This window comes from Bubalus bubalis, chromosome 23 (genome assembly GCF_019923935.1).
Source record: "Bubalus bubalis isolate 160015118507 breed Murrah chromosome 23, NDDB_SH_1, whole genome shotgun sequence".
NCBI classification, from domain to species: Eukaryota; Metazoa; Chordata; class Mammalia; order Artiodactyla; family Bovidae; genus Bubalus; species Bubalus bubalis.
Window position 1 is genome coordinate 50,171,996 of NC_059179.1, and position 19,953 is coordinate 50,191,948.

The following is a 19,953-nucleotide window of genomic DNA, read 5'->3' on the forward strand; positions in this document are numbered from 1 at the left end:
AAGCTTCCTAAGGAGCAAGGATCCGTCTCATGGAGAAGCGCCTGCCAGTCTCCAGGACTCCAGAGCCACGACTCCGGCGCTTCGCCTCCAGGGCCATCTCAGCCCGGATGTGCGCCTGCGCGCGAGGGGCACCGAGCCCTCCCGGGTCCTGGCCCAGCAGCCACTACTGCTTCAGGCAACACCACCCACGCATCTGGGCAAAGGGGCACGAGACGCCAGCCATGGGGAGGGGCTCCTGCCCCCCACCTGGGAGACGGGAGAAGGCACGGCCGCCGCGATGGCAGGAGGGCACCAGGGAAGAGCCGCTCCTCATCTGGGCTGCCTTTGCACCAACAACTCTGTAGCCCAGAGAGAGAGCCCTGTGGCTCAGCCAGGGCGGGTATGTGGATTGTGAATTCCTCTTTCCAACACAGACTCAGATGCAAAGTCCAGGGGTCTCAGCTGCAGGGCTGGCCACTGTGCCAGTCAGTCTCCCCAAGGCTGCCGCAGCTGCAAAGCTGGCCAGGGTTCCCCTGCAGAGGGGCCTGGCAGTGTCTGAATCAAGATTCAAGGTTATGGAACAGTCTTTCTTTCCTGGCCTCTGGGAAAGCCACTTCCCAAGGGCTATTTTGCAGAAGGAAGAGACCCTCGATAAAATGTCTCTAATGCATTTATCTAAATAGACAGGGTTAAATTAATCAGCTGCTACTCAATTAATCCTGCCCTTTATAGACTGAAGTTTAAAGAGAGCTCTATTGTGGTTTATACTAGTGAAAGTAGATAAAAACAAAGCCTCCCACCTACATATCACATAACCACAAAACCGGAGGCCTTTCCCCAAGCCAAAATCCCCACGGCACACCCCAAACCATGCCCTTTTTAAACTGCTGGAAATCCACACACCTAGCTCCCTCTTTCTATAAGCACATGAATCTCTGAGCTGAAGCATTGAACAAATGCAATAAAAAATCTTATTAATCATTCAGTCTATGAAAAAGGTGACCTTTTTCAGCCTCATTTTTAAGCAACTAGAAATCTGATGGGCTTAGCCATCAAAGCCTCTTGAGCATGAGTAACTCATAAAATCTGCCGACATACTTTATAAAGTCAAGAGTCATAAATGTGGGCATTGCTTTATGACATCAGCAGTACATTCACATCGGTCTTCCTGTCCATGAGGGGTATGTGGGCTTCTTCTGAAATCCTTGTAAGATGAGGGTCTCAGCTTCACCCCCATCTCTGTCTCCTGGGAAAACCCAGAGTACTGGGGCTGGTACCTCCTGTTTCCACATTGTTTTTGCTGATTCTCATACGTGAATATATCTAAGAACCAAGGCTGGATGGAATCAGCTCAATGAGGCAAGAATGCACTGAACACGCCCTTAGTAAAATCGCTCAGCTGAGGGCTCTGGGGTGCATCAGAGACCACGTAGACTCAGTGTCCTTGGGAGGGCGGGGTGGGGTCCCCAGTCCTCACCCTCCAAGTGGCTTAATATCAGGCTGTGCAGATAAGCTGGACATGGGTGGTTTCCAAAACAAAGAGGTGGAAACCTAGGCATTGATGAGATGAAGGTTGCATATGTTTCTCAAATGCTCACGATGCCATCACTTCTCTGGGAATTCTCAGTTAATTCCACTGGGGCAGACTGGTTGGGTTCATTCAGACCTCAGAATTGTGACTATTTCTGCACTATCCTTGCCAACAGAAGAGGCATGGTGGCAAGACTCAGGCGCTTCCACCCTTGTGGTCGGCAGAGAAGAATCTTCTTCTTGGCAACTTTGTGGGGAGAGAAGCCTGCTTTATCATGAGTGATGTCTTATCCTGCAAATGCTTTGGGGCCATACGAGTGGAGGAGAAGGAAACAGGAAGAACAGCTGCTCCAGGAGATACACACCTCATCCAGGCTCCATGGGCCTACTCTGTGATCAGCGCTGGGACGGCCCAGGGCACATGCAGCAGGACCGGGGCTTGGACATGAAGGGAATCCCGGGAGGTCACTGAGCGCCTCTGGGAGCCAGTGCCTGGAGCCGGGCTCGAGGAGCCCAGTGGGGCATCAGAGAGTCCCCTGCCTCCAGGACCCAGCACAGCAACTCGGCAACGAGGAAGGCACACCAAGCGGCCGTGAGACACCACGTCAGCCAGAGAGCGAGGAGGCCGGGCTCGGAGGGCCTCCCGGGAAAGAGACCTCATGCCAAGGTGCAAGGAGGGCAGGGCGAGTGAGACAGCTCAGGGCCCAGGCCGGCGGTGACACTGGGCACAAGCCTCCAGGACCCTGAGGCTGGCCCGATGGCCGCGGAGCAAGCAGCCCCCTCGGGTGGCAGTGACGGCGTCTAAACCCAGCCGGCTCCATCCTCCTGGGGCCCCTGGGACTGGATGGCGGACCCACTTCTCCAGCGTGGGAGCAGCGGGCCGGGCCGGCCAGAGCCTGGCACTCTGGCCCGTGCTCCTGGCCTCCTCTCCTTAGCCAGGGGGAGAGGTCATGTCTTTGCTGTTGACGTGGGGAGGCTGAGAACAGGGCAGTGAGGGCCAAGCAGGGAGTGAGGGGAGGGCTCAGGGGAGCCCTGCCCATCGGCCCTGTGGGGTCTGTGGTGGGCCCGGTAGGGAGTACACACCACACACAGACACACATGTGTATACACTCACAGCACACACACACACACACAGACACACATATACACACTCACAGAACACAGAGAGAGACACACATGTGTATACACTCACAGAACACACAGAGAGATGCACATACACACTCACGGCACACAGACACACACGTGTACACACTCACAGCACACACACACACACATGTATACACTCACAGAACACACAAAGAGATGCACATATACACTCATGGCACACACACACGTGTACACACTCACAGCACACACACACATGTATACACTCACAGAACACACACACACATGTATACACTCACAGAACACAGAGAGAGACATGCATATACACTCATGGCACACAGACACACATGTGTATACACTCACAGAACACACACAGAAAGACACATGTATACACACTCGCAGAACACAGAGAGAGACACACATGTGTATACACTCACAGAACACACAGAGAGATACACATATACACTCATGGCACACAGACACACATGTGTACACACTCACAGCACACACACACAAACACCCACAGACACACACGTGTATACACTCAGAGCACATATACACACACATATATACACTCACAGAACACACAAGAGAGACATACACATACACTCACGACACACAGATAGACACATGTATACACTCACAGCACACATATATACACTCACAGAACACACAGATACACACAGACACACTTATGTGTACATTCACAGCACACACACACACATGCACCTCTACACACACACCTCTACACACAGCACACACACACACACAAAGATACATCCCTCACAAGACCATCAGCTGCTTCCAAGGCCATCCCATCCTACAGGATTTTGTGATGAAATAACCTCTACATCTTGAAAGAAAGAAGAAAGTTGCATGGGGAAGGATTCTCTTTTAAAACAGCATTTTAACCTAGTAAATATAACTCTTAAAATCATGGTTTTTAAAACAAGCTGCCCTCTGTCCACATCGGGGATGGGTCCTGTGCGTGTGAGCTCACGTGCCCCTAGGCATCCTGGTGACTTCACACTGAACACACGGCATTGCCACTCAGATCACAAGCCTGCTTCTCCTCCAGGTCCTCGCGCCGAGGGCTGTATTTTACTTTTGAGTGTGTCTCCAGACAGATAAAGTGACGCATGCATTAAAATTCATGGTGCAGAGGAGACGAAGGGCCCCTCGGAGGGCGGCTGAGATAATCTCCTTCTCCTAATTCTTCAAGAGCTCACACCGGCTCAGTTCCGGGGAGCCTGTGGGCCCTGCCTGCCCAGGTGCCAGCCCTGCTCAGACTCTCCCCGGGGGAGTTGGGGTCACCACAGACCACCCTCTCCTCAGTTCGCGGCTGCACCTGCTCTGGGAGGGGCCTCGCAGGAGGCAGCCTGCCCTGGGTGCTGACTGCAGAGGGAATTTGCTTTTGCATTGCCAAGGCCACGTACAGTGTTCATTATAATTATCATTATACACCAGCTCCTATCACTGCCTTCTGCGTTCGGGCTCATCTTAAGAAGAAACCCAACTGGGCTGAACTGCTGTATCAGGCTCATTTTATACCCAAAAGCCAAACAGGAAATAAAAGCCATTGGAAGGAGATTCAATTATAAAATGCGTGTCCCCCTTCAATTTAAAGGCGATTCAGAAGTCAACAACCATGAAGACGGCCCACCTGCATGAGGCCCACTGGGCTGACCCAGAGGGGTGCGAGCCCCTCCCTGAGTGAGATCACTGCAGGGCGCGTCTCGTGGAGGATTGGACGTCAGAAGCTGGCTGGGCTCCTGTAGGAAGGCCATTGACACAGACCAGCACCGCATCCTGCGTCCCTTCCGGGAGACCCGCATCTGCTCACCTCTCAGCCGCATCCATGCACAGGTGGCAAGAACCGCCCCGTGACGCATCGCACCCGCCAAAGCCTCGCTCCCTTCTAGGACTGGTCCCTTTGCGTGTCTTTTGGCCCCTGAATGTCCTGCACACAGCCTATCCACAGCTCGGTGAGGAAGGGGACGTGGTCCTGGGGGGATGATGGCCAGTTCGCCCCCCACCCCCACCGAGGCGGCCACAGTAGGGCCCCCTTACCCCTCTCTCCAGAAGCATGTCTCGGAAGTGGGTCGCTCGCTCCTCCAGCGGCAGAAGGATCTGGGGCAGGGGTGTCTTGGCGCCCACGTCCTGTCTCTCCGCCTCCTCGGCCCTGGGACTCACGTGGCCTTCCGTCCTTCGGGGCACAAGATAGAGAGAGTCAACCGAGACCTTGGAGACCCACCTGATTCTCACTGCGACCTTTCAAAGCCCTCCAGGCCCCTGGAAGGAGCAGAATCTTTGAACACTTTGCAAAGCACAGCTCAGATGAGACTTGGCTCTTGGGATACAAACTGCTTTGCTGCGTTTAGGGCAGAAAGTGGAGACCAAAACCCCGACAGGACAGCACGTCCGGAGAGAGACCTCGGTGGGGCCTGAGGGTTGAGAGTGCTCAGAACGGCCTGGGAAGGAGGCCAAGCGGCCCCAAAGCTTCCCCGCCAGAGGCCACTGCCACCTGAGCGGACGGAGCCAATCTGTCACTTGAACCAATCACTGCATCTTGAACCTGGTTCCACTTTGGCTTTTAGAGATGACTTGACTTTGGACAAAGGCATGGAAGACAGTCATGGGGAAATCATTCTATCTACACCCGGAGGGCAGAAAGCACTGTCTGGGGGTTTAGCCCAAAAGGGAGGATTTAGTGACAGCAGTGAGACAGGACCACAGCCTGGGGACTCTGCAAAGGACACGGAGAGCTAAGTGACCGGAGCCTGGGGTGGCCACAGGGAGGAAGCAGGGCCCAGCGTGGGCACAGCGAGGGCCAGGCGGGGCGGCCCAGAGGAAGGAGAGAGAGCCCCCTTTTATAAATCAGCAACCCGGTAGCTCGCATCATTTGTCTAACTGCCCATCTGACGGGGGTCTTTGTGGTTCTACTCCTCGTATTGGAAGCACTTGGAAACCTCCCTCTACCACACCTTGATGCTCGCTGCTGGAAGAAAGCATCTGACCAAACACACACTGTTACTGCCACCTCCTTCCCTCCTGCTCTCTGACACGGCCCTGCCTGGGAGTGGTCCGCCCAGCACCTCACCCTCAACCAGCCTCTTCCCATCTCCTAAGGTGCCGACTGGACCCCTGCTGCCCAAATGGCATCCTGGCTCTGACACCCAGACCCCTCTGTGGGTACAGCCACAAAATTAAAAGATGCTCCTTGCAAGATAATCTATGACAAACCTAGACAACATATTAAAGAGCAGAGAATCACGTTATTGACAAAGGTCTGCATCGTCAAAGAAATGCTTTTTCCAGTAGTCATGTATGGATGTGAGAGGTGGACCATAAAAAAGGCTGAGCGCCAAAGAACTGATGCTTTTGAACTGTGGTGTTGGAGAAGACTCTTGAGAGTCCCTTGGACTGCAAGGAGATCCAACCAGTCCATCCGAAAGGAGATCAGTCCTGAATATTCATCAGATAGGACTGATGCTGAATCTGAAACTCCAATACTTTGGCCACCTGATGCAGAGAGCTGACTCATTAGAAAAGACTCAGATGCTGGGAAAGATCAAAAGCGGGAGAAGGGGGAGACAGAGGATGAGATGGTTGGATGGCATCACCGACTCAATGGACGAGTTTGAGCAAGCTCCAGGAGATGGTGAAGGACAGGGAAGCCTGGTGTGCTGCAGTCCATGGGGTCACACAGAGTTGGACGACCTAGTGACTGAACAGCAACAACTCCCCCACCCTCCAGGACCAGGATTGCAGGCAGTGATGTCAACAGGCCAGTGCAACTGATCAGAGGCCACCTTTCCCAGAAGTCCTAAAGAGAAATGCGCTGGGAAGCACCATGACTTCCTCTCATCCTGGGTGCTCACAGGTGTGGAACAGCGGGGCACATGCATTTCAAAAGCCCGCCACACCCCAGGAATTGCGGGGAGAGAGGCACGCACAGCATGCATGTCCGGGTTTCCTGATGTAGGTCACGATCAGGGCTTCCCAGGTGGTCTGCTGCCGGGGGGCCTGTGGCAGCGTCTGCAGACATTTGTGGTTGTCACCACTTGGAAGGTGCTCCCAGCACGTAGGAACAGAGGCCAGGGCAATGCACAGGATGCTCTGGGCATGTCTCTATCCCCGCATTTGGGGAGGAGGAGACAACCATCCAGGTAACGGGTGCTGCATGCTAAGTCGCTTCAGTCATGCCCAACTCTTTGTGACCCTATGGACCATAGCCCAGCAGGCTCCTCTGTCTGTGGGGTTCTCCAGGCAAGAATACTGGAGTGGGTGACCATGCCCTCCTTCAGGGGATCTTCCCAACCCAGGAATCAAACTCGAGTTTCTTATGTCACCTGCATTGGCAGGTGGGTTCTTTCCCACTGGTGCCACCTGGGAAGCTCCCATTAAGTCATACAGTCATTTAACTACCCAGCCAGGGCAGTCTCACCTCCTGACACCCACCAAGGCTGCAGCTTCTCCAGTTCTGACCAGGGTGCCGTGAAGACACGCAGGTTAGCAGTTTGGGACTTGCTAGGGACGTAGAATATATATACCATGTGCTACATCTAACAAGCGTTGCCACGCATCAGGGTTATAATGTGGATTAATCCAACCTCACACAGAATGTGCAAAGAAAAACAACCTGCTTGCTCAGCCCATTAGGGAATCTTATTTATAAACCAACAATTTCAGAACTTACATTCTTCGCTTCTTGTGCCATTATGTGGAATTTTGAAAAAAGAAAATTGCCAGTGGATTTGCTATTGTATCACACTCCAAAGGGTATAATTAGGATTTCTTTGTAATAAATTTTCATTAGTTAAAAATAGAAGTGTGGAAACAAGTCTTGCATTGTTGTAACTCGAAACAAGATTAATAGGAACATGTGATGATCGCGGATTATAGCTTTTTCCACGAAATATTTTGTTCAGAACCACTGGACGCCTTCCAGACTGCAAAGCAATCGGTTCAATTAGAGTCAATCAAAAGCAAAGGCAAACTTGGCTAAAAATATTTTTTACATCCTAAGTCTGAAAAGCTTGGTACTAAAAGTAAATCCTAATACTGAAAAATAGAGTAAAGTCAACATCATACAGAGGGTGAGAGGCGTTGTCCCCAGGGGCCCGGCTGGGTACCCGGGTCCTGGGGTGGTTGTGCGGGTGGGGACCACCGAGGGCCGGGGTCTCCTTGCTGCGAGGGGAGGGGCATGTCCCCTGCCTCCTGCACCCCCTTAGGAGACAGGGGGCCAAGCCCCGCCCTGAGTTCTGCCCACCTCCTGCTCCCATCCCGCCCCTCCCCCAGAACGGCCTCGGAGCTCCAGCAGCTGAACCGCTCATGAGACGTGTGTCAGGGCTTTCTGACCCTGCCCATGAGCCCAGGGCAGCGCAGGCTTCCGGTGGATGCTCGAGACCAGACGCAGTACAGCAGGATTCCAGAGGCAGCAAGTTCTTTGGCAGACGACAGACTTTCCTGTGTTTATCTGGGGTAGAGGGACTCAGGCCACTGGCCTTGGTACTTCTGTCCCTGCCTGGAGGCCAGTTCTTGGACCCACAGACTCGCCTCTTCTGCTTCCTGAATGGTTCTCAGCACAGCCATTCTGGGGTTGGAATGATCGCCTTGGTGAAGAAATTATGGCCACGGACCAGCTGCCTGTTACAGTTCAAAGGAGTGTTTTTTGTTTTTGGTATTTCTTTTACTGTCCAGTCTACAAGGGGAGGTGAGGAGAGAGAGAAGGAAGAAAAGAAGGGAGGAGGGGTGGAGAGAGGGCGGGAGAGGTTGACTCAGAAGGCGGCGTTCTTCGCAGCAGCCGCCCAGTGGAAGGTGCGCTTCTCCAGATCTAAGGCCCCTCCCACTGACTCAGCATGCACCCCTGCCGCATGGGGCAGGTGATGGGAGCACGCTGGACTGCGTCTTTGGAAAAACAGTTTGAACAGGAAGATCCCGACACGCCTCCATCTGTGATGCTAATGTGAGCCTGTTTTTCAGTCCTGTTGAAATATTTAAACATCTTGGTTCTGCCATCAGTTTATTAGCTCTGTCTCCCAATTTTGCAGTCCCCATAGATGTGATAAGCCGGCCTCCTGCACCTCTGTCCAATTCGTTCATAAAAACGTGCAGCAGGAAATGCCAAAAGCAGATGTTTCTGGTGGGTCCCACCAGCCTCTCCCTGCAGGTGACAACCTCCCTTTCCTGCTACTGATGAGCAGGGGCAGGATGGCCACCGTGCCCACCAAGAGGTCTGGAAAGCCCTGGCCGGCAGGAACTGTGTCTACTCCTGCCACAGCCATCACCTGGGGCTTGTTGCTCCGAGACCCAAAGGGTTAAGGGTGGCATGTCCTGTGGCTCCCGCTGCCCAAATCCCTGACTCGCTCCTCTGCCCCTCCTCGTGCCCGGCCAGCAGGTCCACCAGGGTGGGGTCCAGGTCCCCGGCAGCTGACATGAGTTCCCTGCCAGGGCACAGAACTTGGACATGTGGTTATTTATCCTCAAGATCCCAAGGAGCTGAGATCCATAGGCTTGCATCTTCCTAAATGATTCCTGGACATAAAACAACTCCTGAATGCCTATTTCCTTGGCGTGCTTTTTATGATTATTCATTATTCCAGGTGGGGCACCAGATGCCAGATGCCGCCTGAGGTGAAGGACAGGGATAAGGAGCACAGCGTGGCCCAGAGACCCTGCGGCCCCATCAGAGCACGCCTGATACTTGCTGAAAACACGGTCAAACCCTCTCCTCCCACTTTACTTGCACCACCTCATTTAGTCCTTCTCACAACCTTGTGAGGCTCATTGTACAGCTGGGAGAACTTAGATGAGGCATGTAGGTTCCTCAGCACAATGACAGGTCTGAAAACAGTGATGGTGATGGTGGTGACGACGGTGGTGATGTTGTGATGGTGACGTTGACGGTGACGTGCTGGTGACGTGATGGTGACGTGAAGGTGACGTGATGGTGATGGTGGTGATGGTGGTGAAGGTGACGGTGGTGACGTTGATGGTGGTGACGACGGTCCTGATGGTGCTGATGGTGGTGATGGTGACATTGATGGTGGTGACGACGGTGCTGATGTTGTGATGTGATGATGGTGTTGATGCCGATGGTGATGGTCTTCATGATGCTGGTGATGCTGGTGGTGATGTTGTCATGGTGAGGACGGCGGTGACACGACGGTGACAATCATGGTGATGGCAGCCGTGGTGATGCTTCCCCTTCATTGTCTGGCGCTTCTGACGATCCCCACCAACCCTTCCCCAGGCTGGGTTCCAGCCTTCTGTTCAGCCGGATGACATCTCATCTTTTATTTAATTTAATCGATGGGAGAATCTGTTCTTTCCTCTGGCAAAGAGGGCTAGGAATTTATCATCAAAATGTTGCCAGGCTGTAACTCCGGTGTGAGACATGATATAAAATTCTGCAGGAATCAAAGTTTCTGTGAATCTCTGCCTTATGGGGCCTCAGACACTCTGTCATGTGGCTTGTAACAAATGGTCTTCGGATGAGGCCAACTTGGAAAGATCTGTGTTCTCTAGTTTTTAGCCTCGCTGTTGTAGCGTGGGAGGGTGCCTTTGGCTGCCGTCAGAAGACTGGGCCATCAGTCAGGTGGTCTCCAGGCCCCCGGCTGGGCTGGGGTGCAGGGCACCACCTCAGCCGGCACTGCCCACCTATGTGGAGGTCCAGACTCAAAGCCAACACTGGCATTGAGGAGGATGCTCAGCCAGGATGGAGTCATGGCCCAGGGCACATCCGGGCTCTCACCCCAATCAGGGAGCCATGGGAGCTGAGCAGGAAGCGCTGTCCCCGGCCTGATAGAGCAGCCCTGCCCCACAGTATGCAGGGACAGGGCTCTGACATGGGAGAGATGGGGCCATGACATGGGCAGAGATGGGGCTCTAAGATGGGCATGGATGGGGCTCTAAGATGGGCAGGATGAGGTTCCAGGATGGGCAGAGATGAGGCCCTGACATGGGCAGAGACACAGAACCCCCTGGAGGAGCAGGCCGAGGACTCCAGGCTGTGGCCTGAGCTGTTTTAGACCTCAGGTACTCCTTCTCCAGCCGGAGTTCACTGCCCTCTGCTCTGTCTGACTGCTGACCGCTGACCACCTGGCTAAGCCCCTCATGCCCATCCCTTCCCTGCTCCCCTCAGCCCTGCTCGTCCTGCCCTGGCCCCACCCCCAACCCCCGATGCAGTGACACCTGCCTGGGAGGGGCTCTGGGGGTCACGGAGCTCCTCTCTACTCTCCAGAGGCCAAGCAGCCCTTCCAAGGGGGTGACCACACTCACCCAGGCTTTCTTTCCATGTGCTCAGAGCGCTGTGAACCAGGAGTCACACGGGTGGAGGGAGGGGATGAGAAAGTGAGCAGACGCCCCATGACCCCCACCTCTCCGAAGCCCAGTCAGCACGGGCCTTGGGAGGGATGGAGGGGTGCCAGCTGCAGGCACGCTTGGTCTTGGAGGCCAGCGTTCCTTCCCGGGGAGGCCGCCTGGGAAGGCATGTCTCCGTGCTGGCAGGTAGCCCCTCTGGGGTGGGGAGGAGCCCCTGTGAGTAGCAAGAGCAGGCTCCCCAGGTCCAGAGACAGGCGACCGTGCTGCTGGAGAAGGCCCGACCCCACGTCTGCCCTCAGCCCGACTCTGCAGGCGCTACATGGTCGTCTTAAGGACTTGTCAGCTAAAGCTGAGAGGACCCCCTGGAGATTAGAGGTCCTCAGGTGGGTCCCGGACCCTGTGCGGCCGCCTCCCTCGTCTGGGGACTCACACTGGTGGCCTCAGAGCACCAGCGATCTCACCCAACAGGTGACAGGAGACAGGGCCAGGCCCACCAGCGTCCGTCCCACCGTGCCTTTCGTACGTAGGCAGTTTCTAGCTGCATCCGTGAGGTCAGCAGGCGCTCAGCCCTGAGAAGCGGCCGGGGGCCTCAGCCTGAGGGTGTGGGTGCATCTCACAGAGGCTGCTGCGTCACTCCTGTCACGGCAACAGCGAAGCCCAGACCCCCCTCCCCCCCCTGCCGGCTGCAGCCAGAGTCAGCCTGGGGGCCCTGGAGGACACGTGACGGCCCGATTGCATCCGTCATGTGACACAGGATGCTTAGGGCTGCCTGTCCCGAGACTTAAGGCCTCCTGATGTGAAATGCAGCGAAGGATGCTTTTTAATCCACCCGAGTCCTCACACAAAAGTAGGCAGAGCTGTCAGAACAAGAGCCTGCAGACAGCGTCCTCACAAATTATGGGGCGAGGGGTCCCCAGAACTTACACTGTAAGCAGGGCACCAGGGACCCTCAGGGCATCTGCAGCCGCCCGGGGAAACCGGGAGGAGCCAGAGGCCCGCCTCACGGCCCTGACCCCCAGGAGTCTGTGACGCCCTGGAAGGAGGAGCAGCCGCTGGCTGTGGCCTCTGAGAGCCGGGACACTGAAGCTGGAGGCGCCTCCGGGCTACTAACTGCGAAGGGGCCAAGGTGACCCATGGGGGTCAGGGAGCAGGGTGCCCCTTGCAGGATAAAACCAGGGATGAACTTGGAGAAACAGACGCGAGCATAATCTTAACAATCTTTAGATAAGATATCAAGGAAAGGGGAGAGGTGGCCCAGGGAACGTGAGGAAGCGGAGGGCACGGCCACACAGCATGGTGGCATGAGAGGTGGCACCAGGGCCCAGAGCCAGCAAGGCCATCCCGGGTCTCCATCCTCCTGCAGCCACTCCGTTCACCTGGAGCTGCAGCGATGGTCACCGTCTGGCCCCACATCGGGTCAGGGAGAGAACAGGAGGAGAACGCAGCCTAGACGAGCACACAGGCAGAAGAAGCAGGAAGACAGCCCCACGCTCCGATGAAACTACCTGATTCTTTGAATAGGAGCTAAAGTTTTCAAAGAAGATGGTGGGTGCTATGAAATAGCAGCACATATCAGAACAGACAAATTCAGTGGGAAACGGGACGTTGGACCAAAGAAAGATAGGAAAGATATCCCAGAGATCCAAGAAATTGGAAATAAGAGGGGAAGAAACACTTTGGGGGCCAAGCAGCGTACTTGGCGTCACCAATATGGAAACTCAAAGCAATGAAATAGAACAAACGTTTAAAAATAATTCAAGGAAAATACCTTTACATAGAAAGATGCACGCCTACATTTTGAAAAAGTGCACATCCTACCTGATAACTACCCGAGAAACACCAAGACAGAGACACACTCTGTCTCTTAAAGGCTAAAATTAAAAATGAAGACGGATTGAAACATACCAACTATGTGTAGATCTAGGAATTGATAATGAATCTGTCATTGCTGGAGAATGGCACTAGAGAAATGACACAGTATTTTGAGAATCAGTATTAAAGGGAGTGAGTGATGAGTGAAAGTTGCTCAGTCGTGTCTGACTCTTTGCGACCCCATGGACTGTAGCCGGTCAGGGTCTTCTGTCCATTGAATTCTCCAGGCAAGAATACTGCAGTGGGCTGCCATTTTGTTCTCCAAAAATTAAAGGGAAGGAATCAATAATTTACTTTGGGTTTTCTATTTGAAGTTCACCTCAAGGGAACCAAATGGTCTATGAAGGTATGTTTTTCTTTATGAAAGTTGTCAAGGTGCTAAATGCAAATGAGATAATATAATTAAAATATTAGCATGAAAAAGTCCTTTTAGAAAGAAAGGATGAGGGCAAGTCACCTGCTCACATCACAGAAGACAGAGGATCAGACATCAGATGCCTCTTGACAGAAGGAACTCAATATGACCATGAAGGATTCTTGCCCAAATACTAATCAAACTCGAACTGATACAGCCTCCAGATCTGCTATAGAGTTGCAGAACCTACCAGGTCAGAAGAACCAGTTAAAGCGCACCTTGGAGATCCAGTGAAATCCACGAGCCAAGGTCCAGACTGTGGGCTATTCCACAGTTAAGAAGAAATTCTGATGTCTTTAAAAACAAATGAAAAAAAAAAAAAAAGCTGGAGCAAAAGGGAACAAACCTTTGGACTAAAAATAAATTTCGGAGAGAGTCACGGAGGGCTATGTACAAACAATCTTGACTTGAAAAATAAAGTTTTAAAATAAAACAGTCAAGGAAATCTGAGCAATGTCCGAGAAGCTACTTGATAACAGTAAGTTGTTTGGTAACATTTGTCATTTATTTTTTAGGTGTGACTATAGATTCGTCATGTGTCCTGATATACTTACAAATAAAATTTAAACAATAGCTGAGGTTTGCTTCAAAACATTCTGAGTTGAGGGGTAATGAGAACTAAAGATGATCAATACTGACCTTGAGCTAGTTGTTGAAACTGGGAAATGTGTATATGGGAGTTAAATATCCTGTTCCATTGTTACATAGAACTTTTCCATAGTAAAAAGTTAAAAATGGGCAAATAAACTTCTTCTTTGGGCATTTGGGGCCATTTGCTCTGTGCTGGGCCTTTCCCAGCAAGTGTCTAACAGCTGGATGGACTCAGAGCCATAGACCGGCCCCGCCCATCATCTGAGGATGTTTGCTTTAGTAGGAATCGTGGCGGCCGGGCCTGTTGGCTGTGCGGGTTGCCTTTCCCCTCCGCTCCCAGGTCTCTCCAGCTCCTCCAGGCGCTGAGAGTACGTCTCCCATTGTGCTCCAGCCTCTTTAGGTCCAGACACCCTGCCTCCTTCCCATCACTGAAGCAGCAAAGGCCACCTCCTCTACCTGCTGCATGAAGCTGAGCACACGTTCCAGCAGGAGGCATCACAGGCTTGAACAAACTGAACTATGAATTAATAGTTTAAGGGACTTCACTGGTGGCTCAGACGGTAAAGTGTGTGCTTACAATGCGGGAGACCTGGGTTCAATCCCTGGGTCGGGAAGATCTCTTGGAGAAGGAAATGGCAACCCACTGCTGTATTCTTGCCTGGAAAATCCCATGGACGGAGGAGCCTGGTGGGCTATAGAACATGGGGTTGCAAAGAGTCGGACACAACTGAGCAACTTCAGTTTCTTTTTTTTCAAACCATGAATTACCATGAAGAGCGGAAATACATTCTTCCTCATGGGAGATGAGAGGAGAGACTCTCCTAGATGACTGCACACTTACTACTCCAGGAGCATTTGGGTGTGCTCTCGACTGCTGAATGGAGCCCCCGAAGAAGAAGATTCTGCAACAGATCCCCCCACCCCAGTCTGGCAAGGAAAGACAGACCCTGACTTCATCTCAGAGCCTCGCGTCTGCTGCCAGAAAGCAAGGGCCCTGGGAAGGTCCTGCTGCTCTCGCTGTATCTGCTACAGGGGAATTCGTGACAACCACTGAAGGCCAAGTGCTTACTGAACACCAGGGTCAAAGGAGGTGAGAGGCAGGCTGAGAGATCTGATGAAGGACCAGTGAAGAAGCCCCAAGGTCAAGAGCTCTATTAGAACTGATTCCAGAGGGGTCTCCTGGCTGCCAGATTTCAGCTTTACCTCCATGAGGGTGAAAAGCTTCATAGAAACTGGGAGCAGAACTCAACCCATTCACTCAAACTCCAAGAAACGGCACCTGCTGTAGTGAGCGAGGGGTGATGTATGGGCCTCAGGATTTATGCTGATGTCTGGTCTCCCTCTCAGAAATCCACAAGTCTCATAATCTTTTTTGGGTAGGAAATAAATGCCAGGGAATATTGATGCTTCAATCTGAAAGGACAAACAAAAATCTCACGGCAAGTGACCTAAGTGCACACAGTGTTCTCGTAGCCAGGCATCCATGGAGTGTCCGTTGGCCCAGGTAGGAGGCCCTGAAGACTCAGGGCGCAGGCTATTCGCAAAACTGCAGGGCTCTCTAGAGAAACAACTGGTTGACTAGACTCATGACCTGTGTACAAGGTAGGAGCTCGAGATGCTCGTGTGCGCAATCGTGTCTGACTCTTTGTGACCCCATGGACTGTAGCCCGCCAGGCTCCTCTGTCCTTGGGATTCTTCAGGCAAGAATACTGGAGTGGGTAGCTCTGCCCTTCTCCTGGGGATCTTCCAGATCTAGGGATCAAAGCTGAGTCTCCTGCATTACAGGTAGGTCAGCATAGGAAAGTGGATATTAATTCATTGTCCATGCAAGTCTGAGGCCACAAAGAGATGCACAGTGTCCCATCAATCTGGTTCTGAAGAAAACCAGACTCCACACTCATATTGGAGTGCAGCTCAGTCTCTTGTTTTCTTGGATGTTTTAGTTAAAGATATAGTTTTACAGCAATCTTAATTTGGAATCACATGTTTTCTAGCACTATCTTATAGCGTGCAGAGAAGCCATGCTCACACGTTCTCAGTAGCTAATTTTTGGGGGGATTCTGGAAACCCATGAATGTGGAAGTGAAAGGGCTCAACTCATGGTTCGTATGAAGACAGGGTTCAGCACATTGGCCCCTCCTCACTGCCCACACTCGCTGACCATAGCCCTTGCACTGGGGTGGGGTGGGGGCAGCATAAACATATACTTTGTCGGAGGATAAAAAGAGTGCTTCCTTTTCTCTCACGCAGTTGACTCTCTCTAGGTGTGGGCTTGATTTGGGGACAGACTCAGGGGTGGTGGCTGCGAAGCCTCCAGACACTAAATTATTTTGTCTTGTCCTGTCTTTTGGGTGATGGTGTTGCTTCTTTCAACCTAGACAGAGGCTCTCTGACCCAGAGTAGGATGCAGAATTGCAGCTCAGTCCAGGGGACATGCTTTGGGTGTGCCTTGGCCATCTTGGTTTGTCAAGAGGAGCATAATGGAGGGTATATTTGGGGAAAACAGAAAAATGCCCCCAGGGGAACTTCTTGCTAATTTCATGCTCTTCAGTCTCCAGATACAGCTGTAGATGATCCCATGGAAGCGCCTGTTTGATGTCAAGGTTTTACTCTACAAGGTCAACTTCTTACCTCCAAGGCCATCAACTGGGTGTCCTCAAAGTTTACCGCAATGAACAATGTTCTGGAATTCCCTGGGGGTCCCGAGGTTAAGCATTTGTCTGCCAGCGCAGAAGCCTCGGGTTCAATGCCTGGTCCGGGAAGATCCCTCATGCAGGGGAACAACCAAGCCTGTGCACCAGCTCCTGAGCCTGTGCTCTAGAGTCTGGGAGCTGCAGCGTCTGAAGCCCATGAGCCTAGAGCCTGTGCCCACAACGAGAGAAGCCACTGCAATGAGGAACCCACACACAACTAGAGAGGAGCCCCATTAACCGCAAGTAGAGAAAGCCCGTGCGCAGCAGTGAAGACCCAGCGCAGCCAACAACAAATAAGTAGATAAATTTAAAGAAAAGAACAATGTTTCCAGCCGAGATTTCTTTGGGTCACTTATAGTAAAACACTTCTATACCAAATGGCATAAAAACATAAATAAATTTCTAAAGCTGTGGGGCCAATGATATTTGAAAACTCACAAGAGCAATTTCACCCTGTCTTGCTATGGAAAACCATTAATTTAGCAGGAATCCCTTGGCTCAGCAACTGGCAGAACCTGGCACATGGAAAAGGGGCTGGGAGACATGCGTGCCGCCAGCAATTTCTTCTCTAACACGTTTTGTGGATAATCTCACTCTAGTTTTTAAACCAAATGACACACTTTTGCTGAATCCTTCAAATAATTCCACTCAATTATTTGAAATAAATCTAAGTTCTTTAAATAGTGCCTTTGAAAAGCAGGTCTGAACTATAAAAAAACCGGCAGGTGGGAAACCAGCAGAACCTCCGGGGCGCTGCACACAAAGGGGAGAGGCAAACAATCAATTTCCTGGTCCCAGGGACTCACGCAATCATGCATCACAAACACCTCCAATGAAACAGTAAATAACAAGCGTCTGGAACGGCACTCACCGGTAGCTGAAAATATTTGGGTAATTTGAAAGCTTGTCACTGTGACATATTTCTCTTCCCAGGGAATGTTAGGAAAAGTATCATTTGGATCTGAATTATAGACACAGCTGATTTAACCCCATTTGCATAACAATGTCCAAAATGTATATGAACGGGCCAGGATGCACAAAGGATGCAGGGAGCAGGCAGCAGCGTTCAAAACCTGCCTCGTGCTTTGGAGGCCAGGATATGGCAGCTGCAGTCATACTTGGCAGGAGCACTTACGTGCTTTTTGATAAAAGAAATGACTTCACACATACAAAAGGGAAGGTGAAATGGACTGATTCCGGCAGGTTCTCCGGAGCCTGGCCTCTTACTAGTTAGGCCAGCACCTGCTACATAAAGACGCACAAAAGCAGGTAGACGCTTGAGGAGTCCTTGGGTGTACTGGCAATGACCTTCCCCAAAGGGACAAAGGGGCCAAGATGATGCCAGTGTCAGCCCGGATGGTGACGAGCTCTGAGCCAGGGAGCAGGCCCGGTGGGGAGGGAGCTTCGGGAAAAGGCCCACAAGGGCGAAACTTCACCCAGAGTGAGCGCAGGTTGTGTAAAACGGCCCAAAAGTGAAGGATCAGGACTGTCAGAACATTCCAGATCCTGAGTCCAGCCCACAACATTCACTGAAGCCTTTTCCTCCCGAATCTCAGAGGCAGAACAGAGCAGAGTGACCCGGGGAGTGAGCCCTGAATTGCGAGGGAACCGGGTGTCTGGGCACTGCCCTCACGCACAGAACCTGTGGGCCCTGCGGGCCTGGAGGCCCACAGTGGCCGAAACTCCACGAAAACACCTCTGATGGCTTCAAAGTCAGCGCTCAGCCATGGAAGAAGGCACTGAGACGATGCAAACAGAGACGAATGCTTTGACGCTACTTAAAAGCCAGGTGTGCAGAATCTGGGGCCAGTCCCATAGACAAATGAAGAGAACTGGACGATGTGGGAGGACTGCCCAGTCCCCTGGGGCTCAGTGAGTCTTCCCTCCCGCGAAAGTTTAAAAACATCCCATGACGGCTAGATTGCTATTTCTCTTGTGCCTCAGGAAGCTTGTCTTGTTTTAAAATTATACGCATTTATTCAAGATCACAGAGACTGACGCAGCTGCCGCAGGGTCTGAGCGCAGCGATAAAGCGATCACAATTTGATTCCTGTCCCGAGCCCTTGACGCCAGCGAAGGCGCTCAGAGTCCGTCCTCTGTGGCCTCTGCCACCCCTAAAGTGACTATAAGGACACACCTGGGGGCGCGAGAGCACAGAGGCCTGTGGGGAGGTTGGGGTCAGCCCTGCCCCAGCGCCGCAGAGAGTCCAGCCAAGCTGCAGCCCCTGATCTCCATCAGCTGGAGAAGCAGGCCCTGCCTCCCACCCGGGCTGCCCCCCGGACCAGTGGACAACACCGCTTACCCTGCCCTGGACTGCTCTCACAAGCTTCTGGGGCATCTGCTTGGCATCAGTTAAAGTGACCATAAACCCACACTTGGTCAGCAAAATCATTCTAAGGGGTGCTCATGGGAAAAGGCCAAAGATACCACAACAAAAGGAACAGGGGCTTTTTGTTATTTAGCCACCCAGTCGTGTCGAACTCTGTGACCCCGTGGACTGTAGCCCCCCGGGCTCCTCTGTCCAGGGGGTTCTCCAGGCAAGAATACTGGGGCGGCTTGCCACTTCCTTCTCCAGGGGATCTTCCTGACCCAGGGATTGAACCTGCATCTGTCTCTGTTTGACAGGCAGTGTCTTTCCACTGAGCCCCCAGGGAAGCCCCAGTTGCGTGGGTTTCTGGCTACTTGGGCCGCCATCAGAGCCCAGCCCTGACCCCAGGCTGCCAGCCCTCCTCCCCAACAGGGGTGTCCTCTCTGCCCCCCTCTCCCACCGTCCTTCCCCAGGAGACCACGGGGCAAGGACAGAGGAGCTGAGAACGGGCTCCGCTTCTGGGGCGAGATTGCACCTCCCTTCATTGCTGTGCACGCATGTTGCTGCAAAAGTCTTACCCCATCTAGGGCACATTTTAAAAAAGAAGACACGCAGTGCAAACACCCTGACCGCTGCTCTGGGACTCCTGCCGCTGGCCTGGGGTGCCCCTGGCAGGAGTGGGTGCTTGGACCCCTGGAACAGGACTGGACGTGCCGCTGGGCGGGATGTGGCCCACTCCACGGGGTCATCGGCACCACGTCTGCTCAGGAAGTGGGCTTGCGGTCCCTTCTGACGCCCCTCATCCTCCCTGCCCTGTGCCTTTCATCCACCCGCCCTTCCAGGAACTCAGACTCACAAACCTCGAATTTTACCCCTTTGCCTGGAAGTGAGTAGGGAAGGACCACAGACCAGCCTTCCAGGAGGGCCAAAGGGGGAACAGCCACCCCCGGCTTGAGGGGAGGCCGACCTCCTCCCTTCTGTGCTGTGCCTGCAACGGGTTGTAACGAGCAAACTTGGGTGAGAACGTGTTCTCCGGGCGCCACTGCGGGTCACTGGTCCTCACCCAGGCGTCAGCTGCCTCACTGATGACACGTCTGATGTGAGTTGAGAATCAACCTGAATGGAGTTACTGAATG

The 19,953-nt window shown here is 52.8% G+C and overlaps 1 protein-coding gene across 2 annotated transcripts in view; it reads right to left on the minus strand.

The window, feature by feature from the left end:
* TCERG1L (transcription elongation regulator 1 like) overlaps positions 1 to 19,953 on the minus strand; it is a 197,229-nt gene that overhangs the window by 18,570 nt on the left and 158,706 nt on the right. For both annotated transcript variants that reach the window (XM_044935085.2, XM_044935084.2), the window contains exon 9: positions 4,684 to 4,819. In XM_044935085.2, the coding sequence (XP_044791020.2) occupies positions 4,684 to 4,819 (136 nt within the window). The remainder of the gene's footprint in view (positions 1 to 4,683; positions 4,820 to 19,953) is intronic.